The sequence below is a fragment of the Leopardus geoffroyi genome, chromosome A3, assembly GCF_018350155.1.
Source record: "Leopardus geoffroyi isolate Oge1 chromosome A3, O.geoffroyi_Oge1_pat1.0, whole genome shotgun sequence".
Taxonomy (NCBI): Eukaryota; Metazoa; Chordata; class Mammalia; order Carnivora; family Felidae; genus Leopardus; species Leopardus geoffroyi.
This window is the reverse complement of record NC_059336.1, coordinates 4,587,686-4,607,769: the sequence shown is the minus strand read 5'-3', so window position 1 is coordinate 4,607,769 and position 20,084 is coordinate 4,587,686. Positions and strand designations below refer to the sequence as shown.

Here is a 20,084-nt window from a genome sequence, read left to right as displayed (position 1 = left end):
GCCTGTCAATGATTCTCCCTTCTGGGCTCAGCTTTCAAGGAGCAAGGAAATTATCACGCCCGGGGGCTCTCTCCTATCACTCCGGATCCATCTGTTACCTGGAAAGTTCCTCCACGACCAGGGCCACTGGCCAAGGCGGATGCATTTGAGGAGAGATCCCCTGATTTCACACCGCACCGCACCCTAAGCCCATAGACCTGCCGCCAGCTTGCCAGCGTGCGTGGCCTCGCGCCGAACTTCAGGCCCAAGTGCCCTTGGCAGGGATGCGACCCGGCCTCCGTGGCCCTGCACACACTCTCCACACGGCCTGGGCTTCCGGACTGGCTCCCAGGCCAAACCCACTGAGCATGGGGCCCGGCCATTCCCCGCGGCTCTGGTCGGGGCCCCGCTTTTTTCCCATCGTGAGGACGGCCTTTGCTCTCAGGAGGTTCATTCATTCATTTGCTATTCATTTATTCTTTCATTCGCTCAAATATTTACAAAGCCCTCACTCTGCTTGAGCATAATATAGAAGTGAATTGGGTATACAAGGTCCCACAGCCCTTTGTGGCTCTGGGAGGGAGATAAGGAAATCCTTGCTTTTCAGTCTGTGGGGCTCTCCGCTCCTTGCCTGCCCGGCGTCTACTCCTCCTTCTTCGGGTAGGAAATTGTGATTTCCTTCGGGAAAGCATCCCCCCCACCTCTGCCCCAGTCGGTGTGCTGGGGGAGAGGGCCCACCTTTGGCTCTCTCATGAGTAGGCGAACCGGGCTAGGCCGGATGGAGCCTCATCCTCCTGGTGAGAGCAGCTCATTGGGTTGTGTGGCCGAAGTCAGGCCAATGAGACTCCGTTCTGGAACCTTTCCCGGAATGACCAATGAGTCCAGAAACACTAGTCAAGGCCAAAGAATCCATTCATTCTCCCATCAAGCTGAGAAGACTTCCTGAAGGTAGAGTTTTAGGTCTTTAAATGACGGGAGACAAGTGAGGATGGCCAGCACCCCCACCAGGTGGTCAGTCACCTACTGACCCATCCACCCAACGTCAGTCGGGGATGCATTGTGTACCAGATGGTTCCAAGAAAAGCTGGATGGGTTCTAAGTGTGTGTGGCTTGGCAAGAGGGCCTGAACCCTTTTACCAGCACGTAAATGGTTCCCTGCTTCTGTTCCCTCTGACCTGCACACCTCACCCGGACCCTTGCTTCTGAACTGGATAAGTGATTGCATCTCCAAAGTGAGAAATGGCGCGCATCCTTCCTGAGAGCCACACGCAAGAGATACTGGGCTTCGTAGAGGACTTGGGGAAGGCACTCGGTTGTCTCTGAGGGACAGGATAGTGCACTAAAGGGCTGCTCTGGGAGTTGAACTGGGTTCAAGGCCAATGCTGGCACTGGGCAGCTGTGTGGCCTTGGACAAACGGCTTCACTTCTCTGGCCTGCCTGGTCTCTGGGCGTCCATCCCATAATATTCGTTATTTCCAAATCAATTAGAAATGCTATGGCCAGGAGGCTTGGAACAGGAGCCAGAGTATGTGGGGCTGACCAGTGACCCCTTGGGAAGATGGCCGCCATCTGTCTTGTTTGAAGAGACGCTCCCTCTGCTGGACTTCCCCAAGGCCACCTCTCCCAAGCCAGCCTCCCGACACCATGTCCTCCTTCCTGTTTTTCCTCTGTTCCAGGTGGAACGGGGTAGGAAATTCTGTCAAATAAAGAGGTGATGTGGCTAATGGCATCCCAGGGAAATGAGGCATAAAACCACACGAGTTATTTGGCTTCACATAATTCTTCTATCAGGGGCTCTGGAAAGAACTCCTTAGAGGGAGGAAGTCTGATTTCTTTGGAAAGATGGAATTCTGGTGAAACGAGAAGGCAGTCGGGCCCTCGTAGCACTGATGCAGGATGGAAAGGACTGCAGGTTGGCCTGAGACAAAGACCAAGGATGTGAAATTCTCTCCTCCCCCCGCCGCCCGACACATCCACCCACATGCACCACGACCGTGTTTCTTCCCCACTTTTCTAAAAGCCACATGTGGGCTTTTACTTGGCCAACGTTGAAAGAGGCCTTGACCCCAGGATGCTCTTAGAGCAAAGTCCGGTCTCCTGACTTTGACCTCCAAGGTCAACAGGGAGACCCGCGGCTCTCATGTCACCCAGCATGCTACGTGCCAGCCCCCCCCCCCCCACTCCTTCCTGTTCCTACGAGACTCGGGGCTCATCCTGCCTCCAAGCCTGTGACCTCAACATTCCCTCAGTGTGAGTGCTGTCTACATGGTGGGTCCTGGTGCCCATCAGGGCGCAGGCCAACGCCACACGTTCCCAGAGGCCCTCCTGAAATATCCTGGTCTACACCCGCCCCTTACCCTTTGGTTTCCTCCTGGCACTTCTCAGTCTCTGAGTTCACGTTTTTTATTTTTTGCTTACTCTCTGCTTCCTCCTCCTAGAAAAGGGACCGTGGGAAGGCACCACCACCCCAAGTTGGGAACAGCACCTTCCAAATCTTGCAGGCATCTCCTTGTAGCCCAGACTCACTGTCAACAAGCAAGGAAGGAAATTCTAGGAAATACAATTCAGCGTGGCCACGCCCCTGGGGTCTGAACGCCCCCACAGATTCGGTTGTTGAAATCTGAACCCCCCCAAAGTGATGGTGTTAGGAGGTGGGGCCTTTGGGAGGAGATTAGGTTCTGAGGGTGGAGTCCTCACGAATGGGATCAGCGCCCTTCCTTATAAAAGAGACCCCACAGAGCTCCGTGGCTTTAGCCACTGGAACGTGACTGTGCAGGCACCTTGATCTGGGACCTCCAGCCTCCAGAACTGTGAGGAATAGATTTCTGTTGTTTACGAGCCCCCCCAGTCTGGGGTATTCTGTTACAACAGCACGGCCAGACTGAGACCACAAGTTCACACATCCAAAAGCCATCATCCTAGGTCCACATGATGCTGGCTGATGGGGTGAGTGAGTGAGTGGTGTTGGAACCAAGTGTGAACTCAGCCCAGCACCTCATTCTCTGTGTGGTCCAGGCTTTGCTGACCCCACAGCTGCCTGTCCCAAGAGAACCTTCCTCCCAACCCTCCCCTGCAGTCTATCAACACCCTAGGCTGTCCACTCCACCCAGAAGACGATTTCTCTACCATCCACCTGGGTGGCCTTCAGCACCTTTTAAAATTCAAGCTTCGAGCCCTGTCTCCTTGTGGAGTCACTTCTCGCCAAGCCTGAGTGACAGCCTTCCTCTCTGTCTTCTTCTCCCTTCCCCTCCCTGGGAACCATCCAGCATTCCATGTTTCTTGTGTCTCTTTCCAGAGACAGCCTAGTCATTTACCAGTGAAATTTATGTGTTTCTCACATGAAAGATGGCAAACAATATTTTTCTGGATCTTGCAATTTTTTTTCTTTCTTTTTTTTTAAGTTCCTTTATTTATAAATAAATAAATAAATATTTATATATTTATATATATTTATTTATTTATTCATAATAAGGTGGGGAGGGGCAGAGAGAGACGGAGAGAGAGAATCCCAAGCAGGCCTCATACTCAGTGCAGAGCTCAATGCGGGGCTCAATCCCATGAACCATGAGATCGTGACCTGAGCCAAAATCAGGAGTCGGATGCTCAACGAACTGAGCCAACCAGGTGCCCCTGTCATTTTTTTTTTCTTAACACTGTATCTGGGAGACCTTTCCAAATCAATATATACTGAGCTGCTTTTTTTTTTTTTTTTTTTTTTTTAACTGCTCCACGGGATTCCTTCTGGATGGACCATAATTTATTTAACTGGCCACTTTTTGTTGGAAATTCAGATCGATTCCGTGTTTTTGCTCTGATAAACAACATTGCAGTGAACATCTTCGGACGTGCCCAGACCATGCCTCTGCCCCTTCGACATCCTGCCAATTTCTAGCGCTCTATGAGAAACCCTCCAAGAGGCTTGCTTAAATCTTTACTGAGTTGGGGGCTCCTGGGCGGCTGAGTCAGTTAAGCCTCTGACCTCAGCTCGGGTCATGATCTCACAGTTCGTGAGTTCGAGCCCCGCACCAGGCTCTGTGCTGACAGCTTGGAGCCTGGAGCCTGCTTCCGACTCTGTGTCTCCCTCTCTCTCTTCCCCTTCCCCACTCACACGCTGTCTCTCTCTCCCTCTCTCTCTCTTTGTAAAATAAACATTAAATTAAAAAAAAAAAAAAAAAGATCTTCCCCGAGCTGGGCTGGCTGCTCCCCTTTGGTCTCCGTGCACCTGGGGCGTCCGTCCACGGTAGCACTTACTATGAGATATTCCTGTGTCGGACTCTCCTTGGGTCTTGTGCATTCCTGAATCTCCAGCACCGTTCTCAGTGGCCAGCACCCAGCAGGCACACAGTAAGCGTTTGTGAACGGAATAAACATCAAAATTCAAGCCCTGACTTCCAGGGCCCTCCAGATCTCGCTCTGCCATAATTTAGGTGTGCGTCCTCCTCCCCTCTCCCCACCTCGGGGTTCACCCAGCTCAGGCAGGCTCCCCTTTGTGCCATGCCCTCCCATTGCTGAAGACTTTTCCCGTCCTTCAAGGCATAGGTTTTCCTCTACCTCCTTCATGAAGGAGGCCTCTGCTGAAATTATCAATCTCTCCCTTTTCTGAACCGTCGCTGCCTTTATAGTCACTTTGGCATATTTTTTCAAGCTCCATTGCTCACTAATTGTTTCCCGTCTGTTGGCTTTGTGTCCCCAGCTAGGCTGTGAGTTCTTTGAGAGCAGAGTATGCCACACAGACCTCTAACATCTCCCGCAGTGCTGGGCTCGTGGTAGGGGTTCAATTCTTCCATATTGGTAAAGCGATTGGTCCCTTCATCGACTCGGATCTTAACAACCGATTGCTGGAAATGGTCCTCGGGGCAACAAGGAGGCGCTAAACATCCTGATCCTGATAACCTTTGTCGTAGGAGATAGCACCCATGCAGAGGAGTCCGGGGGCGCTCGGCTTCTCTCCAGACCTACCCTAGCCTTCCCCCACCCTCCTTGGATCGGGCCTCGCGCGCGAGTGGCCCGTGGGTACCTTGAGGGGCACCACTGCCGTCTCCACGGACCTGAGGACGTCTCTCCTTCGGAAGGTGTGGGTGACACACATCCCACCCACTTCCCTGGCTCCTCCTGAGAAATGGAGTGTCCAGAGAGAATCGAATGAGCCTCACCCAGACCCCACGTCCAGTCATATTTCCAGACCCGAGTCCGACTCAATCAGCCTTTATTTCCATCAAGAAGACACGAATCAGGCTGTCGATGCCATCAGGGGAGAATAGTGAAGTCACATCTAATAGAGCCAAAGGAAACATCTAACTGGGTTTGCTACTGAACTTTGGAAAGAAAAAAAGAGAAAGAGGGTACCAGGGACATGTGTTTATCACCGACAATCCAACCTTGAGACTCAAATTGATTTAGACGGCCAGCTGACGATGAGCTGGCCTTTCGAAGGGGGGAGGAGAAGTGCCAGTTGGAGGCAGAAAATTTAGCTGGATTTTTCCCCTCTGTCCCTTTCATCACAACCTTCTCGTTAGCCCAAATACCCCTTGAGGCCTTTGGGCTTACGGATGGCTCCCGATTACAGGTAGCAGACCCCGAAGACCTCTGCCTGGACTCCGCTTGGCCCAGCCTCACAAACCTCACATCCTGACCCCTGGGCTGTGGTTGTAAAGAAGGATGCATCTTCCTACTGTGATGCGTTTGATGCCTCCCAGCCCCCTCTGACCCCGGCGGGCCCACCTCGCCCCCCGCCCCCCCATTCAGGATGTTCACATGTCATTCATGAGGTCATGCGCGACGTGTGAGTGCTTCCGCTGGCAGACACCGGAGACTCAGAGGTGTGTCGGCCAGTGCCTGCCCTCCCCGAATCCCTGGCTAGCGGAGGCGACAGATGTGAGGACCCCCGACAAGATGGCATCTCCTGCAGGCCATGAATGAACGTGGGGCTTTGTGCTCCAAGAAGTGAAAGTGACTGACGGTCCCTGGGGGCCGGGGGGCCGGGGGAGGGTGGGAAGCCTCACCAGTGACGTCTGAGCTTGATCTTGAGAAGTTTCCAGGCGAAGAGGGTGGAAATGGAGGCACCTGTTCCAGGCAGAGGATATCACATGTCAAAAGGAACAGAAACCGTAAGCACAGAGTGGGCAGAGAATGTTCCACAGGACACAGGATTTGCAGTAGGTGTAGCTCGAGAGACCATGGGCACTTCAGGCTTTTAGAGGCAAAGTTAAGGAGTTCATTTTTTTCCTGTAGGCAGCAGGGTGAAAAAGCAAGTGTCTGACTGGGAGAGGAACATGAACCGATGGGTCTTTGCAGAAGGGTGATGGTTTAGAGACTGTCCCGCAGCGGGGACCAGCATTGGGAGCGTGGAGACCGGGTAGATTGGCTGTGGTTGTGATTTTCCGGGCAAAAGGGACGAGACCAATGGAGTGGCCATGGGGAGGGAAAGGGGGAAGGGCCACAGACATGGCGGCATCTGGTCGGGAGTGGTATACTGGCTCGGGCAAAGAGGAGTTGCCCGCGGCGGATGGTGACAAAGGGGACCGAATCTATTTCTGGGGACCAAATGACGAGTAGTGCCATTGATGGAGATCTGCAACAGAGGAGGAGCATCCCTAGATGGGAAGCCGGGGTTCCCTGTCGTGCCCTCAGGGGAGAATAGCGAAGTCACATCTAATAGAGAGCCAAAGAAAACTCTTCTCTAGGTCTGCTCCCGAACTTTGGAGAGAAAGCAAGAGATAGAGGCACCAGGGACCGGTGTGGCCTCTGTAGGACACCCAGGCAGCTTTGTGCGGCCAGAATGTGTTCAGAATGAGCAACGAGAGAAGAGGGTGGCATCCGTGGAGACAGCCCACAGGTAGCCGGCACCTGAAACCACAGCAGGTTGATAGGACAAGAAAAGCAAGGACAGGGCGCCCGAGTGGCTCAGTCGATTGGGCGTCCAGCTCTGGATTTCGGCTCAGGTGATGATCCCGGGGTGGTGGGTTTGAGCCCCGTGTGGGGCTTCACGCCGAGTGTAGAGCCTGCTTGGGATTCTTTCTCTCTCCCTTTGTCCCTCCCCTGCTTCCTCGCAGCTCTCTCTCTCTTTCCGAAAAAATAACATAAATAAAATAAGTAACTGAAAAAGGAAAGAAAGAAAGAAAAGCAAGGACAAAAGACTGGGGCAAATCAGCATTCGGGGGCTGGGTGACAGAGGGATTGTGGAGGAGAACCAGTCACACCCAAAGTGCTGGAAGTCAGGGGAGGGAGTTTCAAGGAAAGGCAGATGGTGATGTGTAAAGGGCACAGAGCAAGGATGGAAAACTGGCCTAAGGCAGAAATCTGTTGCATTTGAGCACCCAATATCCCTTTTCTTGGGTCCAACACACTGATCTCAAAAAAGGCAAATGTGTACTGCGTTTTGTTTGAGCGGCTCTGACCCTGACACCCTCACCTTCCTGAGTCCAGACGCCGTCACATGACTCAGGCCTGACTGATCAGATGATCGCTGCTTTCTGGCCTCCGTTGAGGGTTTAGGGTCTAGAGATAGGGATGTGACGCAGGACAGGTCAGTGAGAGTTAATTCTAGAACTTCTGCTGGACTCATTAGGGAAAAGTAGTGTCCTTCCTCTGGGGTTGCTATGCTGTGAGATACCACAGCAGAGCTTCAAGATATCAATTTGCTACCTCCTGGGGAGAGCCAGCCTGAGCATGAAACCAACACAGAGGAAGGAAGGGCTGAGAGAGAGAGGGAGAGAGAGAGAGAGAGAGAGAGAGAGAGACTGTTCATATCATGTACCCTCTGGATCTAGCTTTGCTGAGGTTGTTTTTGCTGTTGTTCGGTTGTTGTTAAGTCATTTGGGCCACGATATTTGCTTTTAAGCTTAAGCCAATCTGATTTGGGTTCTGTCACATGTAACCAAAGGGGTCCCGACCCATAAAAAGCTACGCTACGGGGATGGCATCTGGAGAGGACTACAGCCCAGCTCTGTGCTCGCCCATCACACAGCATACAACAAACAGGTCAGTGGCTACAGCCATGGGAAAAAACTAGAAATGGACGAGCCCTCTGTGTCTCAATACCTGTTACCATGAAAACACAATGATTTCCTTTATATTTTTCAAGGGTTGAGTCATACAGGTCAGTCCTGCTTTGGCACATCAACTTATTGTTCCTGCCAAGGGAGATGGTTAAGATGGGAAGGTTGATTTATTTGAGTACATATGTGTCAACATTGTCCTGGAAAAAAAAAAAAAAAAAAAAAAAGAGAGAGAGACACAGAGAGAGAGAGAGAGGAGTGCCAAAGATATCCTTCGCTGGTGTGAGCTACTATCAGAGAGGTCTCTTCCTCGGCCTCAAAGACCAAAAGCCATGAGGTTAGACGTTGGTTGAGTCTTGAAGTTGACGGAGTGTGGGTACATGGTGTGATGGGCCTAGGGCCCCGGGGGAGGCCAGTCCTTTCCCAAGGACACGGGCAAGTAGTCGGGGGGCTACTTTCTAGGGGGGTGGGCTGGGACCTGACTCGTGAGAAGGAGCCAAGTCACATGGAGAGCCCAGGTGAGAGGGGCCAGCCCGTGCTAAGGTTTGAGGTAAGAAGGTTAGTGTGGCTGGAGTCACAGCCAGTGCCAGGGGGTGGGGGGCGGGGGAGACAGGGTCACCGTACTCTCTATCTATGCCGCCCATTTAGGGTACCGACCGCCTGGTACTCTTGGGTACTTCAAATATTTAGTCTCGTCTTTCTCTCAATCCGCGAATTCACCGATTCCCCCAAGCATTTGTTACACCAGGCAACAGAGGGGACGAAATCTTGAAGGAAGAGTCAGCCAAGCCGACGGGGGAGACTTGAAATCCAGGCCCCGGAAAGCTTAGCCCTCCGGGGGGCCTGTTGAGAAGGGCCTCGAATGCCAGGCCTCCATCCCAGGGGACACTCCACCGTGTCGAGAAGCCACTTCAGCTACAGGCAGAACACGAGGAAATGTTGATATGTGAAAAAAAAAAAAAAAAAAGTAATGAAATCCAGAATGCTGGACCGATCAGCTATAGTCCGGTAGTACGGGAGAGCCAGGGGGTAATATGGTCCAAAGGCTTAAGAAGAGTGAGGAAAGTAACACCTAAAATGGACACTATTCCATCAATTAACTTCATTTTTTTTTTTTTTTTTTTTTTTCTGCCAACCACGAAAAGACCATCATTAGTTACTATTAGTGAGGGCCTGGCTTAGAGGGCACCTGTTTTCTGCTGAGCGTCGCGGGTGTGGGCCAGAGGGAGCCGTTCCGGGGCCTCAATCAGGCAGTGACGTGATGAGCTCTGTGCTTTGGAAAGGTCACCGCGGCCGCAGCGTGGAGGCTGGCTGTAAGAACCGGCGTGCGGGTGAAGTCGGGGCACGCGGCAAATTCCTTGAAGGCCAGGGTTTTGCTCCGTTTCACCCCTTCTAGCGGCGCCTGGCAAGAGCGAGACCCGGCCGCTGCCAGGTTTGTAGAAATGCCCACTGAACTGAACCGTCTGGTCTCAAAACCTGGTAAAATGGAGTTGGGACAAAACAGAACTGTTGCCTCTATCTGGAGCTCTTCTGCTCGGGAGAGGCGTCGTGGCTGAGGACGGAGCTAGGGGGAGTTCTCTGAGGTTGGAAACACTCAAGGTTTCGAGGAGCTGTTCGGGGAGATGGAACATCAAGTTCCTGTTTCCTAAATCTGGCCAGAACCTGCCTGTTATGTCAGATCTGTGCAAACACGGTATGTATCAGGCTTTTGCTGTTCATCTTGATTAAAAAAAAAAAAAAAAAATGACCATCTGTCTTTCGATAGGCGCTAAAAAGGTCAAAGTCAAAAGGTGTCTACGTGAGACTGTTTAAACAGTCTCAAACATGAGAGTGCATTATAGACACATCTGGATTCCCAAACCACAGAACAGGAATCTTGCAAATGTGCTCGGAGCGTGCCCAGGTCCCACCACGATGCCCTGCACTTTGGGGACGCTGCCTTCCGGGGAGAGCAGAGCCTGTGTGAGCAGGGCCTTCTGTGTGTCAGCAAGGCGGCTGCTGTCACAAACCGCGTTGCCCGTTTGTGGAGCACTCACGAGATGCCGGGGCCACATAAGGGCTTCACCGGCCTCGTCGCCCCTACAACTACTTCACCAGAGCGTGAGTCTCGCACTGCTGACCCATATTGTCCGACCACGAACTCGTCAGCGCTTGAAAACCTTCTCCGGCCCCTGCCGTCCTCTGGCTTCGGCCGGGAAATTCCATGTTTCTGGTTCCCTTCCACACTGACGAAGATGACAGGAACACAATAAAACACTTGTCTCCAAAAGTGACTTCTTGGATCCACTGGCAAAATGCTAGAAAGTGGGTATGAACGGAGCCCAAGAAACAGGACACCCAGGCTCTTTGAGCTCGGGGAGTATTACAGAATCCTATCCCGGGCCAAGAATGAGTCACAATGAAAGCTTTTAAAATATAAAACCATCAACCCAGATTTCAATTCCAAGGAAACACATACTTGGCCATGAGGGAATGCTTAAAAAAAAAAAAAAAAAAAAAATCAGGCTTAAGCCACTTGACAGGAAAATTAAACAGCCAAGGAACATTCAAATAGAATGATTTACATCCTCCCCCCCCCCCCCCCCCCCCCCGCTTCCAATATGGGTCAGGGCATACATGGATACAGTCTCGGCCAGTGTGCCTGTCCCCTCCCGGGCCCTCTTCTTTTCACTTAACACTGTTTCATGCACACAATCCCGTGCCTGGCTGCGGCTGGCTTAGAGCTGCACGGCATTGCCTTTGCCAATCTCTTGGATTCTTCATGATCCCCGTGCTGTTGGGCTCTTGGGCTGCTTGGGGTGGCTGTTTTGGGAATACGAGGATTTTTCTTCCATTATTTATGTGTGCGAGCACTGTTCATTTCTCTCAAACAAATGGAAGCCTGATTGATTTCCTAAGTGTAAGAACGAGATTGGCCTGCAATAAATATTTAAGACTGACCAGGAAGGGCGACCACCGTCTGCTGAAAAACAAGCCCGGGAATTACTTTGTTAAAAGCTTTCCCAGCGAAGGGGATGAATGAATAACCATCCTATATGGTATTTGCTCAGCATCTGATGGTTTACAGAGGTTTTCACCTATCTTACTTGATGTTCACAATAGCCCCAGAGAGGTAGACAGGGCACGGATTACAAGGATTATTAAAGCCCCACATTCCCCTCCTCGCCCACCCCCCCCCCCTTCTTAACAGATAAGGGCGCTAAAGGCTTAAAGTCATTCGACGGAGGTCAGACAGTTTGGGGACTAAAACGCGGGGCTCTCGTTCATTCATACGCATATTTAATAAACATCGATCCAGAGCCTCTTCCAAGCCAGGTGCGATGGCGGTGGGTACAAAGATGAATAAAACACGGCCCCTGCCAGGAGGAAGCCCGCGCTCTAGCCCCGGGGAGAGAGAGCCTGTTGAAGTAAACAAGGGCCTGCTTTGCAAGGTGATGAGTGTGCTCAAGAGAAAGGAACAGCGTGCGGACCACATTTCTAATCTGATGTTCCGACCGAAACACCGGCTCGGTTGTTTATTCACAATGTGTGTTCTCCGAGGGCGGACGGAGAGGGGGGCTTGACCGTGCGCCGGGAGAGGGGACCGGGGGCGGGGGGTGTGATCACATCGCTGGGGGGCTGGTGGGGGACCAAACGAGCAAATAATTTTCGGGGTGCACCCCGGCTCCCCGAATGGCCCCCGCACGAGCTAAGTCAGGGTCGGCGACCCCCCTCCCGCCACCGCCTCGCGCAGGGCGGGCGGCGGCGCCGGGTGTCCGCCCGCGCGTCGTGCGGGGTCGCGGGGTCCGCCCCTCGTCGGCGCCCCCGCCGTCGCCCGGCTCCGCAAGCCGCAGCCCCTTCCCCGGCCCGGCTCTTCGGCGCTCCCGCTTCCTTCGCTTTGATGCATTTTTCTGGTTCCCCAAGGTCTTCTTGACGTTCCTTTTTAGTTTCACGAGCGACACGTAGGAACGTGGTCCTTTAGAGCAGGGCGAGGACGTGAGGGGCGCCCCGGCCCGGGACCCCCGCGGACGCGCCCCCGGCAGGTGTGGGCCGCGCGGCCGCCTCGGCGCCGCTGCCCCGGGAGCCGGCCCGGCCTCCGCTCCCCGTCGCGCTCGGCACGAGGAAACGCTCGCCACACACACGCGTGTGCCAAGTTGGGGCGACGCGGGAGCGGGTGCGGGCGTGAGGGCCCGCAGCCGGGGTCGGGGCGGCTTCCCGCGGCGGAGACCCCGCTGCCGGGACCCCCGCCCGCGTGTCCTCCCCGCCGCCGCCGCCGCGCGGCTCCGCGACCCGGGCCCGCTGCCCCCCACGCCCCAGCCCACGTCCCCGCCGCGGCGCCCGGCTCGGGCCTCGGCCCCGGGTCACACGCCCGGCGGGGCTCGGGCCTCTCGGTACCCCGCGGGGCCCCTGCCCGGACGCCCTCCCCCCGCCCCAGCCCTGCCCCGGGCCGGCCGGACAGCGGGGCGCGCGGGGAGACCGTCGGGGCGGCCGTGGGGCGCGGGGCCCGGCCCCTCCGCGCAGGGAAACGGCGTTCGGGGAAGGAGGGTGGGGGGCCGTCCAAGTTTCGGGGAAGTTTCCCACTCGAGATTGCACAACCCTGCAGTGCCCCCTACAGAAAGCGGCGGCCGGGGAGGGAGGGCGCGCGCCCCCCACGACCCCCGACTGCCGGCGGCGGCTCGGCCCCGGGCGGCCTGCAGCTCTGGCTTGGCTTTTTTTTTTTTTTTTCCCTCCTGGTTGTTTTTCGGATACATCTTTTTTTTTTTTTTTTTTTTTTTTCACAGTATTGAAAAAAAAAGAAAAAAAAAAAGCGAGCCGGAGCCGCCGCCTGCAGTGGAGCGTGCTCGGCCTCCAGAGGCAGTCGTCTCCAACTTTTGCTCTCCCGCCCCAACTCTGAGCGCGCCTCAAACTTCGCCAGTGTTGGGGCCCAAATTTGCCTGCCGCTCAACTCCACTCTAATGCGCGCGCCAAGGCCCCCGGGGGCGCTCTGCAGCCCCGGGGGCCGCGCTCCTGAGGCTCGGGCCAGCCCGCTGGCGCGCTCCCCGAGCCCCGGGCCCGGTGCGGGAAGGGGGAAAGCGGGCGCCCCGGGAGCACCCCGGGAGAGGGCGGAGCGCTCCCGTGCCCCGGGGCAGGGGTGGGGCAGGGAGCTCCCGCGCCCGGAACGTTGCGAGCAAGCCTTGCGAACGTCGCAGGGGGGCACTCGCGAGGGACGGACAGGAAGAGGGCCAGGGGGGACGCCAGAACCCGGGACCACAGCACGGAAACGGCCCGGGGCTGAGCTGCAGTCAGATCCGGGGATGGAGGGAGCCGGAGAAGAGGAGTGAGGAGGCCGGGGAGGCAGGCCCTGCTGCCCTCCTGGAGGCCCGCAGGCCGCTGTGGCAGTGGAGGACCGGGCCGCCCAGAGAGGGACGGGGTCAGGAGGTCGGGCCCGGGCCTCAGCAGGCCCAGACGAGGCCCAAGAAGGGAGTACCAGGCGCCCTGGAGTTCAGGGCCCAGGCCTTGCCTCGGCTTGTCCAAAGGAGGCCTAGGCCAGGCCTCTGGTGGGGAAACTGAGTCACAGGCAGGCCTCAGGGCACGGCCTGGACACGTGTGAGCCAAGTTAGGGGTAGGGGGCACAGCCCCTGGGGGGGTCTCCGAGACTAAGGGGGGTAGGGGGCTTCAGGGCCTCCCAGTCCACCGCCGGATTGGCGAGTGAGACGCTTGTAGATCCAAGGTTGGATTGGGGTGGGGTCTCTGGGACGTTGGCTAGCGAGGCGAGGATTGGGGGGATTTAAGTGCTTAGAGATCGAAGGCAGGCCTTGAGTAGGGGGAGTCAGACAATTGGAAAGCCGAGGTGGTTATTTGGGGAGGGGTCTCGGCGCCTGGGCGAAGCGCAAGGCTGCGCCCGCCTGGCTCGAGGCCTTGTCCAGGCAGGTGTCTGTGAAGGGTGGGCCCGACCCGGCCAGGCCAAGAGCAAGAAAAGTGAACAAACCAGGAGTGCTAAGTGGGCGGGGGGCCCCTGAGCGGGGGGTCACAAAGGGTGAGACATGGCCACCAGGCGTTTAACCGACGCTTTCTTGTTGTTGCGGAATAATTCCATCCAAAACCGGCAGCTGTTAGCCGAGCAAGTGAGTAGTTACACCACCTCCAGCCCTCTGCATTCACGTAGCATTGCTGCGGTGAGTCTCCCGGCGGCCTCTCCGACACACGCACCGTGTGCACAGCGGCTCTGCCTGTCTGTCTGTCTCTTGTCTGTCTCTCTGTTTAAAAAAAAAAAAAAAAAAAAGAGAAGAAGAAGAATGAGACTAAGAATAATCCGAAGTGGAAGGTCTCTGGGCGAGGGGCCGGGGACGTGTACAACCCTGGATGGGGAAGAAAAAGCGAAAACAAAAACAGTTTTAGGCCCCTGCTCACCTCTGCCTTTGCCCTCTCTCTCTCTCTCTTCACTTCCGCAACCCTCCTCCCCCGCCTCCCTCCCGCCCGGGCGTCACTGCCCGACAGGCCGCCTCCGATTTACATGTGTTTTAACACGGAGATTTGGAAAAATTGGGGCCTTCCGGAAGCCTTTTTGTCTCGTTTTGTGTTTAAGCCCCCGCCCTCCCCCCCCCCCCATACGGAGCCTCACTTTGGGTTGCAAGATCGCCGAGCCCGTATCTTTGCAAATGAACGACACCCTCCCCCAAATGAGGAAGCAGTTGGGGTGTGTGTGTGTGTGTGTGTGTTTTGTTTTGTTGTCGTTTCACCCGTTTTCTTTTAATGGCCTCGCGGCCCTGTGTGGGGCCCTGTTCCCTATGAATAATTGCTTCACTGTTTTTCCTGGGGGCTCCTGTTTGGGAGACTAAGGTGCTAGGTTCTTCGTTTTCCATTTCCCAGACAGGAAATTAAGCTTCTGCCTCCATTCGAACTTTAAAAAAAAAAAAAAAAAAAAAAAACAAACAAACATGTATGTATGTGAAAATTAACCTTCAGAATAGCACATGCTTTTTGATTTAATTAATCTGAACCTTTCTTTAGCGCAGCGGCAGGATCTTTTAGAGGGAGGGCCTGGGAAGATTGCCGAGGGGCTTTTTTTGTTTGTTTTTGACGAGGTCTGCTTACCTTTTCTGAGCTTCAGTTTCTGGCTCTTTCTTGCTCTGGTAAATCAGGGCCCGGGCTGCATGGTCTGTGCAAGACCGTGATTAGCTCTGGAAGATCTTAAATTGAAAAGTGAAGTTAGGAAACTAGTTTGTAGTGGGGGGGGGGGGGGTGCTCCTTGCTATAAACAGGCCAGGTTTGAATAGAAGCAGCCTTGCAGGATGAAGGAAATAAAGTCACCCCCAAACCAGACTCTGAGGGACTATACTTGAAATATACAGCGCTGGGGACCTCACAGTTCTTTCACCTATTAGGGACTGTATTACCTTTTAATTTTTTTCCTTTATGGCCTTACTGAATGCTTCAGAAAAATCATGCCATGTGTCTTGATGAGTGACAAAGACAGTTTTTCCTTTTTGTAACTCACAAGTGGAAAATGTCTTTGGCCATATTGCTTCTATGGAAAAGCTGTTGTAAGCCGCGTGTGCACCGTTTCAGGAATGAAATCGTGCAAATTCAGGTCAAAAGGCCTAGAAAACAGGGACGGAGTATGTTTAGATTTGTATTTACTTAAGAATTTGAAGTTGTTTTTTGCATTTATAAACCGAAGAAGAAAGGGTATTGTACCGAAAGAGGTGTAAATGAAAACGGGCTAATTCCAGTGCTGATTTTTTGAAAAGAATGCTCTGAAATAAGCCAAGAATTCGGGAGTAGAAACTGAATTAATAAAATTCCTCAGTGGAACTTTAGTTTTATCAAATAAGATGTAAAAATTGCATATTCCTCAAATGCTTGGTTTTATGCTACCTGATGGGGGGCGGGGGGCGGGGGGGGGAGGCGAACAACAGAACCAAAACTCGGGTTAATGTTTCTAAGGTATCGGTTTTAATTTATTGAAACAACGTTGTTTGCTTTTAAATTTTTCATCGTATAAAGTTCAAAACACCCTGAACTGTTGGGTAACATGAGACTTTTATTATCGTTACTATTAATCATTAAGTCAGCCAGTTTAAAAACCTGGTGTCTGAGCCGGGCAGCTTTTTAAAAGTGCATCTCTGAGTCAGACCGATTTTTAAATTGGTTTTCTCAGGTAGGCCATTAGAAAATATACGTATAAGCTAAGTCAAAGAATTAAACATGGATAGCTAAAGTCTATAATTTGGAAAATTAGATATGTCAAAAAAGGTATAGATATATTTAGCTAACTCGGGCAATTTCTGGAAAATCGGTTTCTGAATCAAACTATACATATCTAAGTCAGAACATTAGAACGATATTTTCTGTATGTTTCACCATTTAAAATGTTACATGATGATATTAGTCTCTGAAATTTTTCTCAGCTTAGAAGCAATCAGATCATTTAAAATATCCGTGTAGTCAATTCAGACTATCTAAAAAATAGAATTGGCAAGTAAACAAAAATGGTTTGCTTAGGTTAGAATTAAAAAGCCCCACCTATTAATATTTTTAATTGTGTGCATTAAGGAAACACATGGCATGTCAAATTTTTCTCGAGTGTTCGGGGGTGAAGTAACACATCTTCAGTCTGCTTGCAATCAATTCACCAGAAACTGTTCTACACACACACACACACACACACACACAAAATCAAGCATGACAAGATGTTAACATGACTAAGTAGAGGGTATGATTTTTTCAACTTTTCTGGAAGTTGGAAAAGTGCTATAAGCATTTTGGGGGGGGGGGGGAGCCATGTCTAACACAATTTTTTAAAACTTTATCCAGTAACTTCTGCAGCATTTTTCACTGCATGTCTAGCTCATAGAGAATTTAACACCTCATTTCTGAATTGCAAATTTCAAAACCATGTAGCCAATCAAAATCAAAGTTATTAAATTTGAACATGGGCTGGGTCTTAGGTGACATTAAGAAATAATTAGTTAATTAAGCTAATTATAATTAATCAAATATGTTAATTTTATTAGAGAATACCTAACTGAAATGTTGAGTAGTGAAATGAGTAAAATGCAACTTACTTTGTATATTTAACCCCCCACAAATGAGACAAATAAGGCGAAATGTTACTGGTTGTTAAGTCTACTGATGAATATGTGGGGTGACACTATACATACATTTTACATATTTTTCAGTATGTTTGAAAAATTATAAACAAAAACTTAAAAGATATATACAGGGCATATTAAAAACGTGAGCAAAATAATTAAAAGGAGGCAATTTGTAAATATCTGATAAAACTCAGATTCATGAAAAAGGAAGCAACTAAATTCTAGAGTTTAATTTAAAAAAATCATAACCTGAAATTTCTAGTTCCTAGCTAGAAGAAAAAGCTGCAGAAGTTGATTTCCATGTGTGTTTGTTACCTCACACACAACCCAAAATAAATCGAAAAATCACATCGAACTGCTGGTTTGGGGGAGGGGGGTTAGGGGGCTTTTGTTTTCAAGTTTTCAAGCTGAATTTTCACATCCTTATTTAAGGAAAAGGCTGTGATTTTTTGATTTGATTAGAAGGTTGTGTGCACGTGTGTGCCTCACACACCTCAAAACACAGGACACCCAAAGCCATATCGTTCAAGAAACTTAAACATGCATTTCACTGCATCCTAGTTTAAGGGGAAAAAACCCAGAAGTTCTATGGTGGCGACGGTGGGCTTGCTCTGTGCGCCCGTAGACATGCATGCTGAAGCAGGTTGATGCAGCATTCGGGCAAATCTGTCACAGCTAAGCAGGAATTTAAGGAGGATGTGCAGCGACAAAGCAAGCCGAGTCCCCAGGGCCAGCAGAGACCTAAAGATCCTTGACCCGACATCCCGGCTGTGATAACCCTTATGCCTCCCTTCCTCAACCACATTCTGTGATGGCTACAGGGGAATCCAGCAGCCAGTCAGTCCCAAACAGCCTTTGCCTGCATGCACCCCAAGTCTGTACCTCGTATCCTGTGGTCCTAGCTCTGGTTCTGGCCCTCAGGGTCTCTGACACGGGAAGCCTCTTCCTTCTTCTGCCTGATAACCCTGCAGCCTTCTCCTTGCCGAGAGCTTTCTCTATCTAGCTCAGCAGCCCCGGCTCACACAGCCTGGTTAAGTTTCTTGCCTGTGAATGAAATCTAGTTTTTCTCTATGCCTTTTAAAGTTTAGCAGCCAGAGCTGAACAAAATTCTCCTTGATTGTGGTTTTGCTTGTATTGATATTGGTAAAACTAATTGTTAGAAACAGACAGGGGTTGATTTTGTTTGTTTTGTTCTGTTTTGTTTTTTAGACTTGCAGCAAAATGCAATTGTTGGCGTTTCTCATTCATTGTGTTTGGGCCTCAGTCCTAGATCCCCCATCATTGTTGTGCCTCACGGCAGTGTGAAATAAAGGAAAAGAGCACTGGACTCTGAGTCTGGCAGTTTAGGGTTAAGTCTCACTCTGTGGCTGACTCTCAGGATGTGTCTTTAGGCTCCTTGGTCTCTTCCGACATCTTTTGCCTTATTTATAAGTTGAGGGGTTTGAGTTAGGTGGTTTCTGAGGGCCGTATGGATTCAACAATGCCTTCTTGAGTTCTGGTCCAGTACATGGTTTCCCCTGACCAAGGCACACAGCCCTAGGAGCCCTAGCTTCAATTTGAAAAGGAGAACTAGTCAACAGCGTCGCTGTGCCCGCTGGGCCAGCGTCGTGCAAAAATCCTTGGAAGTGGCTCCAGGACTTTGCTGCCCTAACTTTGACGTTGTATCAGCCAAGCGCAGGGTTGAAGGCACCGCCTCATTCAAGCAGTTACAGGCAGCTTGGCTTTAAGGAGCTCAAGTGAATTTACAAAGTAAAATAATCACTCAGGAAAATGTGTGAAGTCTCAAACGAATGAATGAAAAGTAGTTGTTGAGTTGCTGTTCTGATCTTGATGAGGTGCCATGTGACGCCTTTGGTCTGGAATGGGTCTAAGAGAGGGTTTGGAGCCACTCGGTTAGTGTCGACTTGCCTGATCTATCCTGTGCTTTAAAATAATGCGTAATCTATCAATGGAAGCTGGAGTTAATTGGTCTTAGATTAGTTTGAAACCGCATTATTTTTAACAAACCATGGTGTGCTTTAGGGGGAGAAAAGATACTGAGGATTAACTAAGGTTATAAGAAACCTGAAGTCCTTCAGTCTTGACTGTAACGTAAGCCAAGGTTTATTGAGAGCTTACTATGTGCCTGGCTCTGAGCTCCGGGCATGTGGGCACCTTCTGTATGCAGCCTCACAGAGCTCTTGTCACATGGGTGTTGTTGTTTTTCTCACGATACAGATAAGGGAACTAAGGTTTGGAGGGCGTTAGGGAGCTTGTCCAGTGCCCCCCACCTAGAGAGTCCGGGAGCTGGGGTGGGGCCTCGGGCCAACCTGGCCCTAGAGCCCTGTGCTAACCCACTGGGCTGCAGTACTGTTTGTCGCTGCACATCCCGGAATGTGGAAGGACCCATTGTTTAAGTCTTGGGGGTGTTTTTTCCTTACAGTAGGATAGCATCTTTCTGTGTCTTGCTCTCCAGCCATGCATAAATGCGTTTTTACTAGCATATTGAAGGTTCTAGTCCACACTGAGTCTGTTGGAAAATTAGTCCTCTGTCTTTAGAATCCAAGTATGAAATCATTGTATATTTCTCTTTAGAGCTGTTTGCTTTCCTGCCCCTAAAGATTCCCTTTGAGCAGTGAGGCTTACTTGAGAATAAGGGTACTTTGTTGGATAAAAGAGAAGCAAACTTTTATTTTGGCAGTAACGGAAATAAAGTAAATATCACGATAGCATAGACCTGTGCTTCCAAGTCATTTTGCTCAACTTTTCCAGACTTCCTGAGTAAACACAGATGGGTTTCCACTTATTTTTCAGTTTTATGTAGAAAGTTCGTTAGACTATAAATTCCACATGCTACTTGGAGTTTTCAATATTTGCTTGGTTATATGCCATTGGCAGGTCAAAAACCTAGATTTAGACATTGTAAAGATTTAGAAGGTGGTGATGTGTAGTAACGTGTTTTCATTTGGCTGTATTTTGGTTTTTCCTCATGGTAATTCTAAATGTTTTAATTTGTTTCTTGACCAGATTTTCTGGTAATTTGATGGCAGGGGGGGTTTTGAACACCCTCTAT

General features: G+C 51.3%; 1 protein-coding gene across 16 annotated transcripts in view; it reads left to right on the top strand.

Moving 5' to 3' along the window:
• The first annotated feature begins 13,602 nt into the window (after positions 1 to 13,602).
• STX16 (syntaxin 16) overlaps positions 13,603 to 20,084 on the top strand; it is a 29,375-nt gene continuing 22,893 nt past the window's right edge. For 8 of the 16 annotated variants that reach the window (XM_045444116.1, XM_045444120.1, XM_045444114.1 and 5 more), the window contains exon 1: positions 13,603 to 14,059. In XM_045444116.1, the coding sequence (XP_045300072.1) occupies positions 13,979 to 14,059 (81 nt within the window). In that variant the 5' untranslated portion in view covers positions 13,603 to 13,978. Of the gene's footprint in view, positions 14,111 to 20,084 lie in introns of all 16 variants that reach the window. The other 8 variants (XM_045444109.1, XM_045444107.1, XM_045444105.1 and 5 more) reach the window with 2 other exon arrangements.